Below are 23168 nucleotides of genomic sequence, written 5' to 3' on the forward strand. Positions count from 1 at the left end.
ACTTACCCACTGGGCAAGCAGTGGAAAACCAGAGTCTGGAGAGCTCAGATATTAATGAGAAACAGACTAACATTGTTCGTTTTTTCATCTATTCATAGAAGTTTTTGATGTTAACAAGACTTTCGAATATTGCCAGCGTTATGCTTTTTAAATTGTGACCATGTTTTAAGGCCACAGCAAACCTAACCATCATAGTATGCACACTGTATCTTGGTCAAAAAGTCTAAATTGAACACATTGCAAACCAGCAGATTGTGGTAGTCTGTATTAAGGGGATAGCTAAGACTGCAGATATTTACGATTCCTTTATTAATACAAAGCTACATTTTCCCAACCATTTCCAAAGCACTCTCTCCCTTTGCCAAGCTCCATACAAGTCAGGTCACTTCATTGTCAAAATACAACGATCAAGATGCCCTCTTGACCTAAGTAGTTTGCTTGTTTCCATCAATGTAGTGTTTCTACTTGTGCACTGATTCGCTCAAACTTAAAAGTCCTCTCAGAGTCACGGCTAACCGAATAAAAATATACTGTATGAGTAAGTGGTAAATCATGTGATGACCAAGAAATGTTCAGTATGAAGTGCAGAGATTGACTGATCTTGGTGTGTGCATGGTGGCCTTACAGTACAACTAGCTGATGTTTTGAATTGTTATAAATTGAATCGGACGGATACTGTACATTAAGAGCATGGTGATAAAATGTAACACAAAACTCAAATGTCTCATCTTGCCATATGTATAAAAAAACCGGTATGAAACCAACAGAAAAGCCAAGGTAATCTCACAACAAAAGTAGACAGTTTTTATTTTTATCAACCCTGGGAACAGATGCGTAGTGTTGTCGGAGAATCTGACAGGACAATCCCATTCTGGTCCCATGTGCAAACACAAGGTCCAATCTTTCAGAGAAATAGGGTTTATGTTTGTAAGGTGACAGCACATTGGGTGAGTGACCTCTCAATCTACACAAGGTCCAGCCGTGTACACAAAGACTGGATGTCTCCCTTCAGCCTCAGGTCCCAAAAGTCCCTTTTAATGATGTATTGTGTTCGTCTGTTTGGAATATATGAAGGGAAGGACAGATAGTTCCCACTGTGACACCTGTGCCTTATATTTGTATGCAGAGATTTTATTTCAAACTACCAACTTGTATTTTCTATTTATTTCTATTTTACTACCTTTCCTTTCCTTTCCTTCCTTTTTTGAAGTTTTTACTATGCAATAATATGCTTTTATTGGAATTACCTTTATTGGGAGCCTCTATTTTGCAAATGTTTTCATAATTTTTTTTAAATAAGTTTTATTGTGACTCTGAAATAAAAGACTATCCAAGATCTACAGAATAAAAATTGCCACTTGGCTAACTCTCGCGCATTTATGTCAATTTTTGACATAACAGTGTACTATCCCTGTTAAATAATTGAATAAATAAAAAATATATATATTTTAATAGTTTTTCTATTGATAAGACATTAGATCAAATGTGGGGCTTGAAGGAACAAAGGAATATAAGTTAACATAGAGATGTTTTTAAATGAAAGAGAAAGCGCTTTAAATATGATGAATAATTAAAACACATTTAAGAACTGATTGGCAAATTTAGAGGCAATCCTCAATATGTGCCTTGTTTTACCCCGTATAAAATCAGGTACACTGTAATCTAACATTTCTTTGGGTAGAGAAAGGCCATAACAAAGATAAGAATAAGGACACTTTGTTTTGAAATGACCATAAAGGAATGATATCAAGGAAATCGTAGTACAGTAAATCTGAAATCTTGCCCGTGTAAAGGTATAATAGAAGATACATTGATAGCAGTGTCAAAGCCAGTGGAAAGTAAGTGTCCCTTCATCCTCCACATAAATACTTTATCAGATGTCAAGGTGGGCATGTTTGTTCGCTTTCCATCTAAATGAAGAACTGTTGGCTCCTCTCCGAGGCTCAGGGAAAGCCGTAGAGACTGTGGAGAGAATGAGAGACTTACAGAAACCACTGAATGACAACAGACGTCCGATGGGGCCTCTGCAGACAAACAGTGGTGACTGTGGTATTGTTGTGCATGCACACACACACACACACACACACACACACACACACACACACACACACACACACACACACACACACTCACACTCACACTCACACTCACACTCACACTCACACTCACACTCACACTCACACTCTGCAGCCCTGCATCGACCTCATCATGCTGTTGGATGTGCTGTGAACACCTGTATCGTCCTTTCTGATTTTATGTCTAATTGTACTTTCATTATATGACATGGTTGTGTTTCTTTGTTGCAAGGCAAGGCCAGGGCACTCGTTTATAAAGCAGGACCCTTCTGGGTTAAAATTGTACTTCATTAAAAACAAATCAAGTCAGAATTCTGAGATTTGCAGAAAAAGAAATTCATTTATTGCAGATTTCTTTTCTTTACACCTTTTTTTTTTACTTCAGAATTCTGTAGACCCTGGGATCAAAGTCAGAATTCTGAGATTTTCTGAAAAAAAAAAATATATATATATTCTAATTTAACAAGAACAAAGAAAACAAAACCACTTTTTTTTCTCTCAGGAAACTGGCTCCATCTAAAAATAAAAAAACGTAACCTTTGGTCGGATCGCAACAAATCTTTCACATTTGGCCCACGTTTTTTTTCTTTACATGTTTTTTTTATCTTTAGAACTCTGTATACTCTTGGATCAAAGTGAAACAAATATATTCTGGTTTAAGAGAACAAAGAAAGCGGGAAAAAAAACTTTTTCAAAAAAATATCTTCTAGTGATTTCTTTCTTTCTTTTTTCCAGAATTCCAACTTTTTTCTCAGAATTCTGGCTTCAATCTAAAAAATAAAAATAAAATGTTGGTCATATCTCCAAACTTTTGTTTTACATTTGGCCCTAATCATCTTTATTGGGAATTTCCCTTGTGATCTCCTCTCCAGAGGTTCACAGAGGGCATCACCAACCAGCTGATGGGCTGCTTCGTGGCGCCTCTCCAGGAGCCCGGCTGTGTTCTGGTGCGGCTGTACGGCCAGATGACGGAGCTCTTTGTGAACCGGGACCGGGAGCTGGAGATGTTTCAGGTCCTTCACGCTCACGGCTGCGGGCCTCAGATTTTCTGCAGCTTCCAGAACGGCATCTGCTACGAGTTTGTGAGAGGAACCGTGCTGGAGGACGAGCTCCTGCTGCAACCCTCCATCTACAGGTCTCTGCCAGCAGCTCTCACACTCTCATGTGGTTCTGTTGTGAGGTTGATTTGATCAGAGAGCGTGTGCAGAGGCTTTGGGAAGGGCCTGGTTCATATTTCACTTTCACAGTTCTCTCACTCCCAGCTTTAAACTACACTATGATGATCATTGTGTAGGAATTTGGCCTTAAAAGAGATCAAATGTGATTTCTTCAGAATTCACTGTTTGAGAGTTAAATCTTCAACAAGTCATGCTGACATTTCAAAGAAATTCTAAAACGCCATTAACATTTAGCAGTTTTTGGCTTGCTATAATGATTGTGCTATTTGATGAAATACACACTTTTTTTTTAAAGAAGAGAATATATATATATATATATATATATACTCACTATACATGTTCTTATTTTCCAGAATGAAAGCACTGTAAGAACATCAAAAGCATGCAATAAATACATAATTAAACAAACAAAGATATATGTTATCAGCAATCCAGTACACATTTTACCATGCACTGAAGCTTTATTCTGTTCAGAGAAAAATAAAATTAAAATGTCTTTTTGTAAAGATTTTATTCCTTCAACACATTTGCCAAAGGATCGTTATTAATGAGTTATTATTGCATAATTATATGAAAACAATGTGTTGAGTCACAGTCAGAATGATATTTAAACTAATGTAGGCTACTGATTTTAATTTTCACTCTAAAGGTTGAAGCATCATATCGTAGTTAAGATATATTTTACCACAGCTTCATTGACTGTGAATGCTAGCCAAAATGGTTTCTACAATATCATAGAAAAATTCCCATGAAGATGCCCATGGCTATTTTCCCCAGGTCCATGCCGTGGTTAGACTGTATACATTCCTCAGGTTTATTGAAAGAAATGTGAAACGTTGACCATTTGTTTTCTAAGAAAACAGTCAGTGGTTGTTCAAGGTCATGTGTTTATATGTTGAGCCTTTCAATTGTGCTAATGCAGGTGTTTTTAAATAACTTAAGTTTAGTTTGTTTGTTTAGTCATGCCCCCAGTTCCATTCATCACCCTCATGATAACAGTCCAGCATCATTATTCTCAGCAGAGGACAGTAGGACAGCCAGGGCCGTGATACGCATCCATCACCCCCCCCCCCCCCCCTGCTGATACCCTCTGTGGGGAGAGCCCAGAAAACTTTATGTCACCACTGAGATCCTCAAGAACGAGCACTCAAGTAGTCAAAAGGTCACGGATGCAACAAGGCCCATTTTTTGAGAAGAAGAAGGAGATAAGGAGGCTACATGGAAAGGGAGTTGTGTTTCTCCTCTGATAATGGTTGTTTGTGCAATAACAGCGTCGGCCAAGGCTCATCGGAGAAAATGTTTTCTCTCCGCAGATTGATCGCAGCAGAGATGGGGAGAGTCCACTCCATCCAGCCAAAATGTGGTGCGCCTGCTGAACCTCTCCTCTGGACCAAAATGTCCCACTTTCTCACGCTGGTGCAGAGCTACAGCAGCTCAGAGGAGCAACGCGGCACAAGAAGGTACTGCTGTGTGGACAAAATCCTATATATCATATATCATAGATCATAGACCAGACTTCTCAAAGTGTTTTAACGGTTGTTGGAGAGGCGCCTGAAATAAGGTCTTAGAGAGATGTTATACAGACTATACAAAATCAGAGTAAAAATCAGAGCATTGCAGAGCATTCTCAGCTACTATTACAACTATTTTAAGCCCATTTGAACACATCATGTTATGTGTGGGAGCACTCATGTCAGAATCATTCTCACCAGTCCCTGTCGTACAAAGTCTAAATAATGATGTCGGAGCCAATGTTTGAATAGAGCCGCTCATTGTCCAGAGAATTTGTGGCGCGCAAGTTTCTCTCACAGTGGCCTTGAAACCAAAGAAAAAAAGCATCCGATGGTGAGGAATAATGGTTACTTTTAAGCAAAATGCAGACAAAAATGTCTAATTCTAAGAAAACGAGATTCTTGAACATCTTTTGCAGGTGGTCGAAATCCTCAGACAAGTTGAAGGAAAGGCTAGATACTTCTTTACATAAATAACCAAAAAGGCTATGTTACTGTAATCAGCGTCTTATCCTTGAAGGACATATTTTAACCTGTTAAGCCCTGAGCCTGTTTTTCAGGTCTCAGGCTCGAAAATGACATTCCCAGAAGAAATGAATATGTCTTCCCTTTTAAAAGCTTTAATCAAATATCTTGTCTGTGCAGTTACGATAAGTAATAAGGGTATTTTTGACCTTGAGTTCTGTGCTAAGTGCGTTAGCATTTTTTCGCTCGGGGCTAATTTAGACGCTTCTTGTGAGGCTTGTGCTTTGTTTCGGTAAAAATGGTTCGTATCTTCAGTTGGCTGAGTTTCTAACCGTTAAGTGAGTATGACACATTAATACATTTTTAAATATTAAGAAGCCCTGAGACACATTTTCGTCAAAAAACTACCCGCCAGACCCGGATTAGGGGCCTCTCGGGTTTAACAGGTTAAATAGTTTAAAAAGATTCAAATGAGCGAGCTGAAAACATTTCAAAGATGGTAATTTCAAAAACTCATGGACTTTAAACCAGCAAAATCAAAGTTTGCCAGAATGTAATCATTTCATTTTGGCAGGTCTTAGTGAATGGTCAACCGTCCCAGTGAGAAGAGAGCTGTCAATTATCTGCTTTTGTGGAAATGACATACGTGTTAAATAAATACCTATCGACCTTCAGTTGGGAGGATACAGGACCTCAGTAGTAAAACAGCTCAGCAGCAGATTTCTGCAGTCATCGCTCTGACAGAAACCAGCAGCATTTTCCACATCTTTATCTCTTCGGCAGCAGCACTTCCACTGATGCCTTATCATTTTCTCACATGCCATATGCACATTTCTCAAAGCCGCTGCTGTCCACCCATATATTGTCTTTTTTAAGTTACTGCCGGTGCTGGACTTTCACATTCACCTCCGTCACCTTGTGGATGGAGTTCTTCACTGCGAGCCGTGATTGGTCGGAGAGACGAGGTGAGGGCGGGGCTTGCATGGCAGTGTCATTGCTTTATCTCTCTCAGGGGTCAGAGGTGAGAGGAGCCTTCGAGACACTACAAAGAAACAGACGCTCGGGCCACAAGCTTCCTGCAGAGCTCCTCTTATCAGTCAAACGTTCAACTTTGTTTATGTGCGCAGCCGAGGGGTCGGAAGTCCATGCAAACTCAAACTGGAAGACTCAGAGTCTCTGAGCCGCTGCTGAACAACTGGGTTTCTTTTCATTTTGGCAGAAGGAGTTTGGTACTAGGGTAAAAAATCAATTCAAGGAGGGACAGTGGAGGAGACTTTATGATAAGGAGTTTTTTAGCTTCCTGGATTCAGAAAGATGAAAGCATTTAAGAGATTTAAGAGATGAAAATCCAATCATATCAGATCAAAATGTTGATTGATACAGCACTTTTCATCCACTAAAGATAACACAAACAAAGTGCTTCACAAACCAAAAAATTTAAATAAACTAACCCCCCTTTCACAAATGGAGTAACACAAAAGATTCTGATTGATAAAAAACACTTAACTCCATGACTACTTTGTCAACAGGAAGACAAGACACAGTCAACTATTCTCACTCTACGTACATATGTTCTGCCCGTACCACTTTACAATAAGACTACCCTTATACATGATTCATAAAGGGTTTATAATTAGGTTATTAATTAGATTGTAAACACTATTAATCATTAAGAACCATTTATAAACCAGTTCTAACATAGGTGCCTACATCAACACAGGCTCACTATTTGGCAAGAGGACTAAGCCTTATATTGGCTACTTAGCGAGAATCAACTCAGTGAGCAACAGACACCAAGGATGCTGGCTGATGAAGAAGACGAAGTAATCTAAGTACCCAATATAAGACTTAGCAGTACAGATAAATGTGGGCTCACTATTTGGCAAGAGGACTAAGCCTTATATTGGCTACTTAGCGAGAATCAACTCACTGGGTGTTTCTCAATGTCGAGTAAAGCTGCTCCAGAGCCACTATTTCAAGTCTTAAAATCCCCACAATGCTTTGCGCACGGACCAATTTCCCCAAATCTGTGGCGGAAAATGTAATGCGGGGCCTCTCATACGACGCACCCCTGCACACTTGCTCGCCTGTTCCACTCTTCGTTTTCCGAATGCCAGGAAGTATTCTTGCCTCGCTTCTGAAGGAAGTGACTCGGAAGACATGTGCTACCAAGCAAGCGTACTCGACATTGAGAAACACCCAGTGAACAACAGATACCAAGGATGCTGGCTGATGAAGAAGACGAAGTAAGCTAGTTATCCAATATAAGACTTAGCAGTACAGATAAATGTGGGCTCACTATTTGGCAAGCAACCGGTCACAGTTGCCCTGCTTATCTCATGACTTATAAAAGCTTATTAAGGATTTATAAAGTGTTCACAACCTAATTAATAAATTAATTACAAACTATTCGTAAACCCTTTTATAAGGGTAGTCTAAGTGGTACCGTTCTGCCTTGTAACTATTTATCTATTAACACATCATGTTATAATGCACTTCCACAACTTAGCACCATTAGTAGTTTTTTTTTATAGACAGAAATATCCAGTTAAATGAAATAAATCCAGAATATTGATAGTGTTTTCAGTGAAATAGTAATCTATTAAGCATTAAAACAAACTTAAAATACCTTCTACTCTAATCTGATTTTGATATTCAAGAGAAATCCAACACGCTATACAGTACTCAATGGACGGCACAGAGTTATATGGAGCATTGAGAAGTATTTGACATACATAGATAATTGTACGTTATTAACCCACGTCAACATGTAAATTAAAGTTTTTTGTCTTTTAAGATTCAGTTAAGAGAACATTTTTTGAGTATCAAAAGTTATTAGAAAACTCCACTAATTAGTGCAAAGAGCTATTTTTAATACAAACTCAGAGTGTGACTAAATCAGGATAATTCTCACCATAATATTCATGTGAAGAAGGAGGCTGCACCACATTCAGAGGCCCAATAGATGGTGCTATATTGTGAGACATGTGTGTTGCTCGAACACAGCCGTGCAGAACACTCAAAATGATTAGGAAAATATCATTTAATTAAAATTATATTATAAAAAGTGTTGGAAAAGGAAAATAAAGTCAGAAGATTTTAGATTGAAAATATGATATTTACGAGGTTAATCCTAAACACTATTCAGTAGTCCCTTGAATGTAACACACACACACACACACACACACACACACACACACACACACACACACACACACACACACACACACACACACACACACACACACACACACACACACACACACACACACACACACACACACACACACAGAGATGCAGAAACAGAGAAAACCAAGAATAAAAAAAGGGAAAGTGATTTTTTTAAACAGGCATCAGAGGAAACTTTTGTACTTGAGTGTGAATGAGTGAGTGGTATGAATGTGATCTTCAGAGGAAATGGTGAAAGAAAGGCGAGGGAGAGGCAGCAGGAAGAGGCTGCACCTGCAGAGGAGGTCTTCAGCTCCCAAACCCCCCGCTGTGCAGAGAGAGAGAGACCGATACAGAGAAGAAGAGGAAGAGGCTGCAGCAGCTGCACGGCTCGCAGAGAGAGAGAGCGAGCGCAGAACAAGTCAGAGATGGGAGAGAAAAGACAGAAAAGCAAAGGGTGCAACCAAAGGCCCCCCGCTACGTCTCCCGTTTGCACTCCCACGAATCGCATAAAACTGTAAAAAGGGAAAAAAAAGCCAGAGCTCGGCTGGTGTTTGAAATCATATGTAAATAAGGCACATTGATAATGAAGCGCCAGAGGAGGAAATTCCACTAATTACCTTACAGAGACTTGACAAGGAGCAGGAGGCGAACGCACTTGACGCAGAGTTTCTGGTGAAAAGGAGAGGAAAAGATCTGATGGCAAGACGACAGGTTTCCATTTTAAGTCAATGGAAGTCTTTCATTTAGCTTTTGACTCAGAGTAATGGCTGGCTTTCTATGGTAAAGCCAGTTTGTTAAGTTTAAAGCAATGGATCGGGCTGAAAGGGAATCAGGGTGATTCACCATTCAACTGTGTGTTTTTAATTCACATTAGAGAGGAGGGAGATAAATTATGCATGTCAGAGGGGGTCGATTTGGAATAACAGAAAGATTTCATAGGGAGGAGATGTGAATCAAACACTGACAGATATATTCCTGGCTGTGAAAATGCTTTTTAAGATTTACAGTATTTGCACTATTTCTGTTTATAATTATTGAAATGTGATTCAAAAAAGATCCAAACTCAAGCACCTTTTTTAAAACGAAATATATATATTTGAGTACTTGCTTCGCTTGTTTAGATGTCAACTTGTTTCATTAATCTAATCTTTCCTACAGCAGGAAGGAAGACTGAGATTGAAATAGAATAAACACCTTGGTGGAGATACTTATAATGTATTTAAATAAAAGTAATGATACCACAGTGTGGAAACACTCTGTTAAAAGTAAACGTCAAGCATTCAAAATGTTACTTAAGTAAAAGGTCTGAAATGTTAGCTTCAAAATATCTACTATATCTATCTAATATGTCTTTTCACCCTCTGTCTGAAACCAGAGCCCAGTCTGCTCTGATTGGTTAACTGGCCAGCTCTGTTGTGATTGGTCAACCGCTAAGAGATGTCCCGCCCCTTAGCCTATGACGTACAATGGGTTACATGGGTTACAAATTGATGTCATTATGTTACGGAAGTGAACACAGGAGTCAAATGGAGGTGTTTCAGTGTGTCGGAGAGAAACTCCCTCTCGAGGGAACTTTGGGAATGTTGCCTTTGTAGACCATTTACATGCACACAAACCTATATAAGAGAACAACTCAAAAAAAGCACAATAGGGCGTCCTTAATTGTTGTATCCATAAAATAGACCTGCAAAGTAACTAGTAAAAAATACTTACGTTATGGAGTAGAAATAGACTAGAAACACTCAAGTAAAGTCTTGAAAATGTACTTGAGTATGAATGTACTTAACTAGTTTCCTGCTTGTTGAGGATGTTCAGGAGAAGTTGTATCAGACAGAAGAGCCTCAGTGTCAGGTCTGTAAACACGGCTCTGCTTTTATTGTGCGTTCCTAACAGGCCTCACTAAATTATGTCTAGAAGTGTGTATAACACCGGAGCATCTGTGTGTTCCCCCTTGAATAAATAGGTAGTGTTTAAATTACCCTCTTATCGTGGCCTGACGCCTGAAAAGAAACTCTAAAATTAATTAGAAGACGGATGCTGGCGCAGCATTTCTTCCAGGTGCGTTTCACAGACTGATAGATGGAGTCATCAACACTGTGAAAACAAGTCATGTAACCTCTCAAAGAAGCACGTCCCACTGCTTCAGTTTACAAACATGTTGCTCCTGAAATAAGAAGTGGAGTTTGGGACAAAGTTGATCTTCTGTGTCTGCGCTCTTCCAGCAAACACTCTCACCCAAAGTCCATAGTGGAAGAAGTCCATATTTCTTTGTACAGAAGAGGATAAGGGCCAAATGGGGAAAAAAAGTTTGATTGAATTCTGATTTAAAAAAGTGGGAATTCTGATTTAAAAAAGTGGGAATTCTGATTTAAAAAAGTGGGAATTCTGATTTTAAAAAGTGGGAATTCTGATTTTAAAAAGTGGGAATTCTGAGAAAAAAAGTGGGAATTCTGAGAAAAAAGTGGGAATTTCTGAGAACAATTTCAGATTTCGAGATTACATTTTTATTTTTTTTATTTTTTTCACATGTAGCCCTAATATTTCTCCATATTTCTGCCTCTATTTAACACATCCATTTAAAACCTACTTTCATTACTTAGCCCATTCGAAATAATTCGATTATTATTTGTATTTTTTGGAGTTCAGTCTGTTTTCAATCTGTGTATTTAAGATAAAAACAATACATTTGAGTTCATTCAAATTGCCATATTTTATGGATTACTTCTTGTAGTATAATCTTTGGTTTTGACATACAAAGGCAATTCTACCAACATTAAACAATGCTTTAAAGGACATCATGTAAAGTAAGCGCTCTCTGACAACTGGTTCACAAAGGTCTTCATTTTTCTTTCACAGGCTTTACAAACTTTCTTTATATAATACTAACACTTTCTCAAATGCTCCAAAAACTCCATCAACCCATTACGATTTGTGAAGGCCAATATTTGAAGAACCGTGGCTTTTTTTTTGATGAAATCCTCGGAATTTAACAAGAGATCTTTGTTCGGTTGAGAATGCTTTGCACAGCATTACCATTCGACAACAGGACTGACACTCGGCTGAACACAAACAATTCAAATTCTTTTAGAGTGAACAATTCCTGAAAGCAGGTGAGTCACCGTGTGTGAGGAGACATTCTGGGTTACTTTTAAAATAACAATGTGAAGAAGTAGCAACATTATGGTACAACAATGAGGTGGGCTGCTTTTGAAATGTCTTTGTTGCTTTAACTATTTTTCTTTCTTTCATCTTTAATACACCTTTTCAGAAGTTCTTCAATAGTACTTCTGAATCCAAATTTGAGAAACTAGTCAAGTCAATTTTATTTAAGTATCCCATCAATGCTATTTCCTTTTTGCTTCTTTGTTTATTGTTAACTCTACAGGATTCTTACGGTCATTACAAACCTGGAAAAGTCATGGAAATTCAAAATGCTAATTCCAGGCCCTGGAAAAGTTTTGGAAAACAATATTTTCCCCAAAGTTATGGAAAAGTCATGGAAATGTAACTAAAGTTGCATCAAATATAATTTATATTGTATCTAATCGCCAAAATAGTAATACTATAATGATAATACATACTGTATTGTATAGTGAAATCTAAAATGGCATTTAACTGACGAGGTGTTTTGCTGGTGAGAGATTTGAGTAGAAGCTAAGCCTATTTGATTTGTTTTAGATAGGACCAACATGTTTCATATGCAGACCTTATTTTCCTGTTCCATGTTAAAATAAACCATTTTCAGTGGTACCGCTGAGAAAGAGTAATTTCTTTGGTCATGGAAAATCGTTGGTGCAAAAGTGTATGAACCCTGACTCTAGGATTAGGGCAGTTTGGGAATTGTATTTATTTTAGTTCTGACATTAAAGTCAGAATTTTGAGAAAAAAGTCAGAATTCTTACTTTTTCTCAGAATTCCTAGAAAAAAGCTGGAATTTTCTCCGATGTCTGAATTAAAAGTCACAATTCTGTCTTTAATCTCAGAATTCTGAATTCTGAATTTAATCCCCGTTAATAAATGTTTGGAAAGTTGTACCACTAAACCTGCATTACCTCAGGTTAAAGGCCTGTTTTGTGTATTTGCTAAATAAGTGATATTAGTGTGAAACAGCTGTTTTGCCTCACTAAATTATACTTGTCAGTCTTTGTATAAAACATCCCACTCTGGCTAAGTGTATAACTGTGAATGTTGAACCACGAATATGCCTATGAATCACAAACGCCCCTCTTTCATGAATCCTTCCTCAGACTTTCTTGCCTTCTCCATTTCAGAAGAAATTGAAGTAATTTCTTTTTTTAACCTCTCACAGTCCCGTGCCCAGCTTTGAGACGTTGTCGGCTGAAATGGAGATTTTGAAGAGACACCTCTCGCAGATCGACTCCCCGACCGTCCTCTGCCACAACGACCTTCTCACAAAAAACATCATCTACAACCACAAAGAGGGTGAGCATCTCAGCTGACACCTAGAAACATGGTGGTGTTAGATTATCGCTATGAACACGAAGGAGATTTCTATTAATCAGAAGAAATCAAAGCAGCTAATTACAGATAACAGTAAAGTCTTTCATTGTAGCTGTGTGGTTGAAGAATCCGAACATGAATGGGTTTCTTTTCATTAATTCGTAATAAAGCATCGTCTTCATACCTCTTCAATTTATTTGTACCTCCTTTGTGCCACTGAAAATGTGTTCCTACCTTATTAAATACCCTTATTATTAGAAGTCTTTTATTATGATTATTTATTTCTCTCACATATTTCACAAGGATTCAAAGGGAGTCAAAAGAGACTCGGTTTTCCTTTGACTCGCACAAGGTTCTGTACTTAGAATAAAAAAAGGGAGGGAGAGTCGTCGGTTTTACCTGAGATGTGTTCGTCATGTTGTCGTGGTAACTGCTGCTTTTTCCCCCTCTCCCTCCTCCATCAGGTATGGTGAAATTCATTGACTACGAGTACGCCGATTACAACTACCAGGCCTTCGATATTGGCAATCACTTCAATGAATTTGCTGGTAGGTCTGTGGAAAGAAGTCCAATTTACCTCCAGATCCGTCTCGCGGTCAGCACATATAATGTCGCCTAATGTGGAGTATTGAGTAAAGTGGTATGCAGAACCTTTGACTATGATATCACTTTATGTTTCTGCCATTATGTACCATGAAACTGTCCTTCTTCTGATGCTGCCAAGACCCATTTGCTGCATTCAAGTGTGTTTTCTCTGTGCGGTGATAAAAAGCCGCTTTGATGTACCAGCTGTGTCACAGACAGGGTTAATTTGAACATTTGTGGAACAATCACCAATTCATCACTTTTAGATAGTTTTGAAGAAGCACATCGTGTCGGCTTTCATGTCAACACGTGCCAACTGTTAAACGATTGTGAGTGAAATCATGTGAAATATAGCTGTGTTACGCACACTGGGTTCAAAACCTCTAAATGATCAGAATGCCAAACTGTGGCTGGAATAAGCCAAATGTCACAAAACGCTTTATGTACTGGAGATTTATTTTATTGGCAACATAAAATCCTGTTTTCATTTCCTTTTAATACAGAGGCAGTCATGTTTTTTCATACGGATCTCTGTACAGTTTAATATATAAATGCAGTGGTAGAGGAGATGTTCAGGGATTTTCCTGAAGTTTAAAATGCCCAGTTTTTATTTCCCATTTAATAAAAATAGTGTCTGTAAAATGTACTGAAAGTATAATTTTTTTAATTATAAAGTACCTTTTTTTAATGGATTATAAATACTGATAAAGTAAGAAGTATGTCAAGGAGCATTTTCTTTTATTTCAAAGCACTATCAGAATATTAATATATTTTATTTTTAGTACAACATTGAAAAACTAAAGGGACAAACTAGTACAGTTCAGTAATAACAGTCCTTACATTAGACCACATACAGTATATTTGTGAAACAACACAATTTAAAACAGGATTTTTAAATCAAGATTGGGAACAGATTTATTGAATAAATGGGTTTTTAAAGAGAATTAAAATGAAAAATAGTTTTATTTGGATTCCTTATTTCATTCTAAGCTCAAATAAATCAACTGAAGGCTCCTCTAATGTTACTTTTTATATGTTTTAGTTCACATATTGGGACGAGTAATGTATGTAGAATAAGTGTCGACAGAAGAGTTGACGTATCTCTTTGGCAAATCTAAAACAGTTGAAATGTAACCCCACAGTAGCTCCACTAACGTGTGTGTTATGTGTCGAAGGTGTGAGCGATGTGAACTACAGCCGGTACCCGAGCCGAGAGCTGCAGCGTGATTGGCTGACGGCGTATCTGCAGAGCTACAATCACAGCACAGGACGTGAGGTCACCGTGACAGAGGCTGAAGTCACGAAGCTCTACATTCAAGTCTGCAAATTCTCCCTGGTGAGTGCCTGCTCCTGCCGAGAATAGAATATAATCCTTTACTGTCAACATACAGGTACAATGAGATGAGGCCTTAAGGTGCCATCAAAAATCAAACAAACAAGAGACGTACAACATTCAGGAGAAGACAACATACAAGCATTCATAGTTCAATATGCAGATCGAGTGAAAGTGCAGGAATATGTCGGTTTAAGTCAAATAAATATGTTTGAATGCGTATACAAATATATGTATTTATATGAGGTTTCTCCCATGTTCCCCTTTAAACTGTGGGTTTGCTCCGGAAGTGTTTCATTGTACGATGTGAGGGTCTAAGGACAGAGGGTGTCATTTTTCTCAAACTGATATTCTGAACCATCTGTGCTGTTGTATTAGCTGTAAAGTGTGTACAGCACTTTGGCTCGACCAAAAATCGTTTATAAATGTGTTATATAAATAAAACTTGATTTGATTTGATTTAATATGTAGTGCCTCAACACTTTGGAAAGACTTTGGAAATCTCTCAACGGCTATTTCCTTTTTTTAAGTTCTTGGAGACAATGTCAAATGTCAATATTATGAGATTAGTGTGTGCATTTGAACAGCATACTGTACATATGCGCGCAGACCTCTGAAATGACAGGGCGGCAACACCTCACCATCACATTTTAACAATTTACTTTTCCAACTCCCCAAAGAAAACCGATCCACAGATGACCCACCGCTGCTCAGAGTTTGATGGACTCCGTCTGAGTTGATTAGAAACCGCCGCAGGGAAAAATGAAAGACAGCAGCCAAAATTATTTTTATTATAACCACAATTTTCATTCTTTGGTGGCTCAAGTGGGCTATCCGTCTAAAAGTGCTTTCACAGCTCAACACAATATGCAGAATTGTCCTGACCAATTTCTGGGGTGGTGTGAATGTCTTCTGAAATAGCCCAGAAATGATGAGGAAGCATATTACTTTTTTAAAATAACTCGTGCCTCGGCCAAAAAAACAGAGAGGGAGAAATGAGAGCGGGGGGGAAGAAATAAAGCCTGGAATGGAGACTGGCGATAACATCATGTTGATTGAAATCAGATTTTCTATGACAAACCGAGGAGGACTCTTGACTCGGGGGGAAGTGGGAGGAATTGATCACCGACGCTTAACAAGCCAAGTTTCCAGCTCGATTCATTTTTGACAAGCCGTGTGTCAAAATGAGAGATACTGAGCCTGATAACGGAGAAAATCATAGGGTCTCTTTTTCATAATGTCAAGGAATGGAGCTGAAATATCCCTGTTGAAAAATATCCACAAATAGCGCCATTTTACCCACTACATGTAGGACAGCTTATATCCACATCATCTATGCTGGGTTTTTTTATCACAAAACAAAAGGTATCAAATAATTACAAAAAATATTATACAAATCTTTATGATAACCTATACAAATTATTAATTTGTATTTATTGTTTTGATAATGAAATATTGTATTAATTGTAAAGTATTGTTTAGTTTTGAATGGATATGGGTTTTGGACAGTTCTGTCTGTGATCAAATGCCCTAAAAGTAGGCTGTGGGAAATGGTGTGTAAAATATTTTCTGACATTTTCTAGATTAAACAATTCATTAAAACAAAACATCTTTGTTAAAAAGTTTGCTAATTAAAATACATGTTTTACTGTAAACAATACATTTAAGTCCATGCCCTTAGGCTCTGGGATTTTTCTGTCACAGTTTTTTGACATTATATAGATACAAAAATAAAAATGCAAAATACATATTATATCAGAAGTAGCTTGATGAAAGTTTTTAAACAAAATATTGGACGATTTATTTGCAGTCAGGTTAAACTTAAACTAAGATAAAAAGCGATTTGTTAACACATCTGGCCAAATCACATGATGTTGTTGGAACATTTCCAATACAAAGCTAATGATGAGTTCACTCTGATGCCTTTTTAATATTCGTGTTGTTTTAAAAAAGAAGGAATTGTATGAGTATTTGATCCTTTTGTATCGCATTAACATCCCTTGGTAATTGCTTGGAATAATCAAACTACATTGAATCCTCACCATAGTTCAGTTGAATGCAGAGGAAACCAGTGTGCAGAAGGAAGCTGTGTGGCATCGACAAAGCCTGGCCCGTCGCCAAATCTGAACGCCGTGAAGCTTTCTCTCGTATCTTAATCCCTGGGAAACGGTGCCAAGACGCAGTGGGGTCTTTACAACTCGCCTCCTTCGCAGGGAACCCCCCGTGATGCCGAGGCTGCAGCCCGCGGCTCTGTGATGTCACTCTGCCCACACGTCTCTCATCTCCGATTTTCTCAATGGCTCGCTGTCACCGACGCTCCCTGCTTAGTGTTAGACTAATGCGGCCTTAATGGAGAGTGGTTATTAATCATAATGGAAACACGCTCAATCTCCCAAAGCCAACTCAAGGCAGAGATTAGAGATGAAAATCTGCCAGAGAGGGGAATCGAGCCAAGGGGAAAACCGCACATTGCTCTTCAAGTATTTCATTCCGCCCTTTATTTGATTATCAAATAAAAATGTGATTATATCCGTGGGCCGCAGAACAGAGGCTGTCTGGATCTTATTAGGACTCGCCATTAGTGGTCCTACCATGAAGATTTACAATAAGGGTGGAGAACAACAGAAATGTAAGAAGTCATGGAAGTCTGCAAGGGAGCAAAGCCATTAAGGAGGGAACCATTCAATACAGAGGTTTGTCATTCTGACGGGGCGGTGTGCAGCAGAGAGGGAGCACTGAAGTGTGATTCTACAGTTCTGCTCTGTCGCTCGAGCAAATGGAGCAAAGCTTAAAAGAAGTGATCAAATACAGCTGTGATGTTTGATTTAGAACGAAAAGCAACACGTGTTCAGTGTACCCCACATTATGCCATGCCGGCCTGAATGTCACATGTTGTTTTAATTGTTTTTTTGTTTTTTTCAACTGTTTTTGTTGTTTTGTTTCACCCTTTTTAATTTTGTAGCACTTTGAGTTTTGTTTACGCAAATGAAAAGTGCGCTTTTAAATCAAATATATTATTATTATTTTAAAAGTGTGCACATACCGGACCTGATACACATCACTAGGATTCATATCGGACACATTTTATGATATAAGAATCGATTTGACAAAATAAAGAAAATATTTACAATTTAATAAAATAAAAATAACATAAATTAGAACCACGAAATAACATATACAATATCACTTTAAAAAGGAATAGTGTTGCAGAACATGTCACAAATTGAGGAAGAATCCCACATTCCCCCCCCCCCCCCCTGCCTGAAACGCCTCCATTGGACTCCATTTGTTTACTTCCATATCATAGTGACATCACTATGTAACACCTGCACTTCAATTGGCTAGAGCTCCAACACATTGTACGTTAAAGGCTAAGGACATTTTGAACATTAAAGCAAGTACACAGGCACAGTAGAGGCACAGAATATAAATGTGAATGAACATTGTGTCCTCGACAATAAGAGGACAAAAATGTAGAAAATATTTTTTTTTAGGAACTGGTTAAAAGTTCAATGAAAGTGCGACATTTTACAGTTGAAGCAGACTTGTTTGAACAAATAAATACATATTTTATGATTTATTCAGAATTCTTCTTATTGTAAGTATCATCACTCTGTCAGTGTATTGCCATTATATTTAATAAAGAGCACATTGTGACCTGTTTAGGTCTCAACACTCAAAGTTGAATTGGGTCTTCTGGACTTTTTCTCCCATAATCTAGATTCATACACTTCTGAAACACATTCCAGTCCCAGATGAGTATTATGGACTAGCGGCATGGAATCAATAAGTCTGTCATTGAATTAGTTGTCTCCAATCCAGAGTGTTTGCCCTGCTGAAGACTTCTGCCCCCACTGTGACCCGCCTGCAGGGGGCAAGAAGAAGCGTGCGTTTGAAGATTTAATCGGATCTTCAAACGAGTGCATGTCCGTCCCATGTTGCTGCTGCCATTCCTCTAGAGACAAAATGAAGTATTGTACTGAACATTTTCCTTTCTCTTCCACCAGGCATCCAACTTCTTCTGGGGAGTTTGGGCCATCCTGCAATCACGGTTCTCCTCCATTGACTTTGACTTTGAAAGGTTTGTCTTTAAAATGCTTAACAAATGATTTTTCATACGGTAACACTGACGGCCCGTCCACACAGCAGCATTAAAAAAATCTTGAAAATCTTGGAGGTGGGCGTGTCTGAAAGTTTGGGGATTTTTTGCGAGCAACGCGACCAACAACCAATCACATGAATCTCCCGCCCCCGACATACAAAGCAAAAAACCCCGGGAATTTATGCGAGAAATATATATATATATATAAACTCCCCAAACAGTCGAAAACCTACCAGTTTCACCCACTGTCTCTGCCACCTCCCTCCATGCCTGGTTCCTCCGGTTTGTATCCCGGTAAATAGTTACTGGTCGTAAAGAACCGGGTGATTTGCTACCGTAATTTCTCGTTTGTAATATGAGGAAATGAACTGCGGTCTGGCTCTCCCAGCTTGCACGCGGTTTGATTGGCTAACGCTTGTACTGTCAGATTTGCATTAACGGGATTTGATTGGCTGATGCTTCCAGCTCAGCTTCAAAAGTTGAACATTGCTCAACTTTTGAATCCTGAAAATCCTGGAAATTTTCGCTTTGCTTCCCCACAATGCAGTTCGGCGAAAAGCGAGGCAACGTGACGTCACCCCCATTCAAAGTCAATGGGCAGAGAAGCGTTTTTTAACGCTGCTGTGTGGACGGGCTGTTAGTCCACAGTCATAGGAGTGTTACTTTGTTTAAACATTGTTCCAGTCTCTAAAGCGCTGTAGTTGTATATGTAACCAATATAGTGGTATAGCAGACATGTCATGCGTCAAGTGCTGAACAAAAATGAAAGGCTACAAATTGAAAATATTCAAATCGACATCCTCCTGACATTAAGCACCAACTTCACATTAACACCGGCTCAGCAACTGTTGAATGTAGAAACGCATAAAACCACAAAGAAAACTATGACCTCATTCATGGGACCACCTTATAACTTAACGTCATCATACATCACTTTATGACTCGAAGGAATGGAAAGATATATGAAGTGCATTGATTTGGAGCACTCACTATTTCACTGCCATGTTTCGACAAACAGGATCCTCATTAGGATTGCCTGACAAAAATGTATTGGCAGAGAAATAGAAATAAAGGAGTGGGAACATGACGCTCGAGTGTGGAAATATTTCATTTTTTTTCCACCACTGCTTTGGGATTCTGTGTTTCCAGAATCTGGCATAAAACAGGCAAGACGAGCACACTTCTCCATGTCGCTATGAAACTGTTTACATGTGAAATGTCATGCCTTTCTTCACTCTTGAACCACAACTCACAAGATGATGAAAGGCTAAGCTTTGACAAAGACTTTCTAAAGACGTTTCTTTTATTTTTAAATGTATTCTGATCCACGCACTTAACTTTAAACAAGTCCAGGAGACATTCCCCACTACCAGCAACCAGACAATAAAGTTCAGGAGGGCAAAATCTTTCCCCTCACCCCTACTCCCCCCTCCCCCCTTCTTCCTCCTCTGTGCGCCCCCACACCCGCCACAGTTGTGATCGTGATCCTAATCACTATTGACATACGGCACCCTCCCCTCTGTGTGGCTTTCTGCGCTCGCTTGCTAGATCAGCGACAGGGCCCCTGCCTCATTTCGATCTGGACCTCTGAGGAAATGTGATCCAGAGGGGTGCCGGGGCACAGAGGCACTATTGTTCCCGTGCCGTCGCTCCTCTCTCACATATACGTCTCTCATCCCTGGCTCGAACACATGCGCCTGCTAGACGTCTGCTGCTCTAAGCCGCCGGCTGAGGTTGTCCTAAAGTGCACGAAGTGGCTCGGGTTACCTTTCTTTGACTGGAGGGTTAGACTTAAATGAGCTCGGAGAGCAACAGTAAAGTCCCTAACCACTCAATGCACACTCTCACATACACTGAACAAAAATATAAACGCAACACTTTTGTTTTTGCTCCCATTTTTCATGAGAGGAACTCAAAGATCTGAAACATTTTCTATTTACACAAAATAACCATTTCTCTCAAATATTGTTCACAAATCTGAAAAAATCTGTGTGGCATATCAAGATGCTGATTAGACAGCATGATTATTGCACAGGTGTGCCTTAGGCTGGCCACAATAAAAGGCCACTCTGAAACGTGCAGTTTTGCTTTATTGGGGGGGGCTGGGGGGGTCCGAAAACCAGTCAGTATCTTGTGTGAGGGTTAGGATTAGGGTTAGGGTAATGTTGTGAATCGAGTGGCCTGTGTTCGTCGTCCATACCATACGCCTGCCCATACCATAACCCCACCACCACCATGGGCCACTCGATTCACAACATTACCCTAACCCTAACTTGAATCACATAGTATTTTGAAAGAGCTGGAACAGGAAATCAAGCATTAACTTCACATAAATCATTTTAAATGCACAAACTGGAACAGATAAATATCATGCAAACGCATAATTACAGTCTTAACTTGTGTTTTAACAACAATAACATTGAGCATGTTTGGGATGCTCTGGATTGGCGTATACGACAGCGTGTTCCAGTTCCTGCCAATATCCAGCAACTTCGCACAGCCATTGAAGAGACCAACATTCCACATTCCACAATCACCAACCTGATCAACTCTATGCCAAGGAGATGGGTGACATGTTAGGGTTAGGGTTTAACCCTATGGTTTTCGGACCCCCCCAGACCCCCCAATAAAGCAAAACTGCATGTTTCAGAGTGGCCTTTTATTGTGGCCAGCCTAAGGCACACCTGTGCAATAATCATGCTGTCTAATCAGCATCTTGATATGCCACACCTGTGAGGTGGGATGGATTATCTCAGCAAAGGAGAAGTGCTCACTATCACAGATTTTTTCAGATTTGTGAACAATATTTGGTTATTTTGTGTATGTAGAAAATGTTTTAGATCTTTGAGTTCATCTCATGAAAAATGGGAGCAAAACAAAAGTGTTGCATTTATATTTTTGTTCAGTTTATATCTTTATCCTTTTTTCTTTCTGCCAATACCGCTGACAGGACTCTTCATCATTCACAAATCAATTGGATGGAAACGGTCAAGTTTGTCCTCGCTTTAATCTATTCATTTCAGAACACGCTGAAGTCATAAACTTTCCCTTGTCAGTTTAAATAAAGCAACCTATATTCACATCCAACAGTATTTAATCATATATTTATTATATAGTCAGTACATTTATTGTGAATATCTTATTGTGCTGCTCTCCAAGAGGAGGTTGAATTGGATGAATGAAGTCTTGGTAGCAAAACGGTTTATAATAGCTGACAGTAACAAAGCTAGCATTTTCCTTTTTACATTTCTAATATGAAATGGGGATTTAAATGGTATAAGATATATATATATAAGATGTATCACAAATGAACTTCTTCTGGATTACCTCCATATGTCCTTAGATGAATGGAACAAAGCTTGCCATCTCTTTGATCAGGGCTTTACGGTCCATAATGAACCACATCATTCTGATCTACATTGTATTCACGGTATTTCAGTCGTTTTAGAAACTGTTCTACAACTCACCTACTCTTCTTTATAATATCTGACTATTTCTTTATACATATGTAAATGCATTCTGCCCTTTCCCCTCTGGTTAGATGCCAAACTGTATTTAGTTGTCGCAGTACTAAGTTCTCTTTGCAATGAGAATACAATTCAATCGAATCTATTCATCTAATCAAAGGCCATTGCATTGAAAGCAGAGTTGGTAACATTTTCTATTGTGGGTTAACTGCTTTAAGACCTTTTTCACAATTATTGAAGTAATTTGATTTAGTTTTGAATATCATAGCTTTAACCATAATTAACTTGTCACGACCGCAACCTTAGCTTCACCGCGTAGTTTAACTCAAGAGAGAACAAACAAGGACTCACTGTGGCAAACAAGTTATTTTGGAGAGGAGGGATAGGAAGTTTGGGTTAAATGGTGTGTGTGTGTGTGTGTGTGTGTGTGTGTGTGTGTGTGTGTGTGTGTGTGTGTGTGTGTGTGTGTGTGTGTGTGTGTGTGTGTGTGTGTGTGTGTGTGTGTGTGTGTGTGTGTGTGTGTGTGTGTGTGTGTGTGTGTGTGTGTGTGTGTGTGTGTGTGTGTGTGTGTGTGTGTGTGTGTGTGTGTGTGTGTGTGTGTGTGTGTGTGTGTGTGTGTGTGTGTGTGTGTGTGTGTGTGTGTGTTCCCACTGTTATCCCCCTGAGCCAAATCGCTGCAGACTTCCCAACGAGTGACAGGCGTCGCCCGGGCCTTGTGCTTTAACCAGGAGCAGATGTACATGTGACAATAGGGAGCCACAAGGGGAATGCAACCCCTCCCTCTCCCTCCATATTTACTTTCCTTATATGATTTTATTCC

General features: G+C 39.0%; 1 protein-coding gene across 2 annotated transcripts in view; it reads left to right on the forward strand.

Annotated features, from left to right (window-relative positions):
• Nucleotides 1-23168, forward strand: part of LOC307039644 (ethanolamine kinase 1) — a 50524-nt gene that overhangs the window by 19817 nt on the left and 7539 nt on the right. For both annotated transcript variants that reach the window (XM_079681907.1, XM_079681906.1), the window contains exons 2-7: nt 2948-3210; nt 4567-4713; nt 12710-12843; nt 13326-13409; nt 14622-14782; nt 18787-18860. In XM_079681907.1, the coding sequence (XP_079538033.1) occupies nt 2948-3210; nt 4567-4713; nt 12710-12843; nt 13326-13409; nt 14622-14782; nt 18787-18860 (863 nt within the window). The remainder of the gene's footprint in view (nt 1-2947; nt 3211-4566; nt 4714-12709; nt 12844-13325; nt 13410-14621; nt 14783-18786; nt 18861-23168) is intronic.

Source organism: Notothenia rossii (genome assembly GCF_949606895.1).
Source record: "Notothenia rossii genome assembly, chromosome: 5".
In the NCBI taxonomy this organism is placed as follows: domain Eukaryota; kingdom Metazoa; phylum Chordata; class Actinopteri; order Perciformes; family Nototheniidae; genus Notothenia; species Notothenia rossii.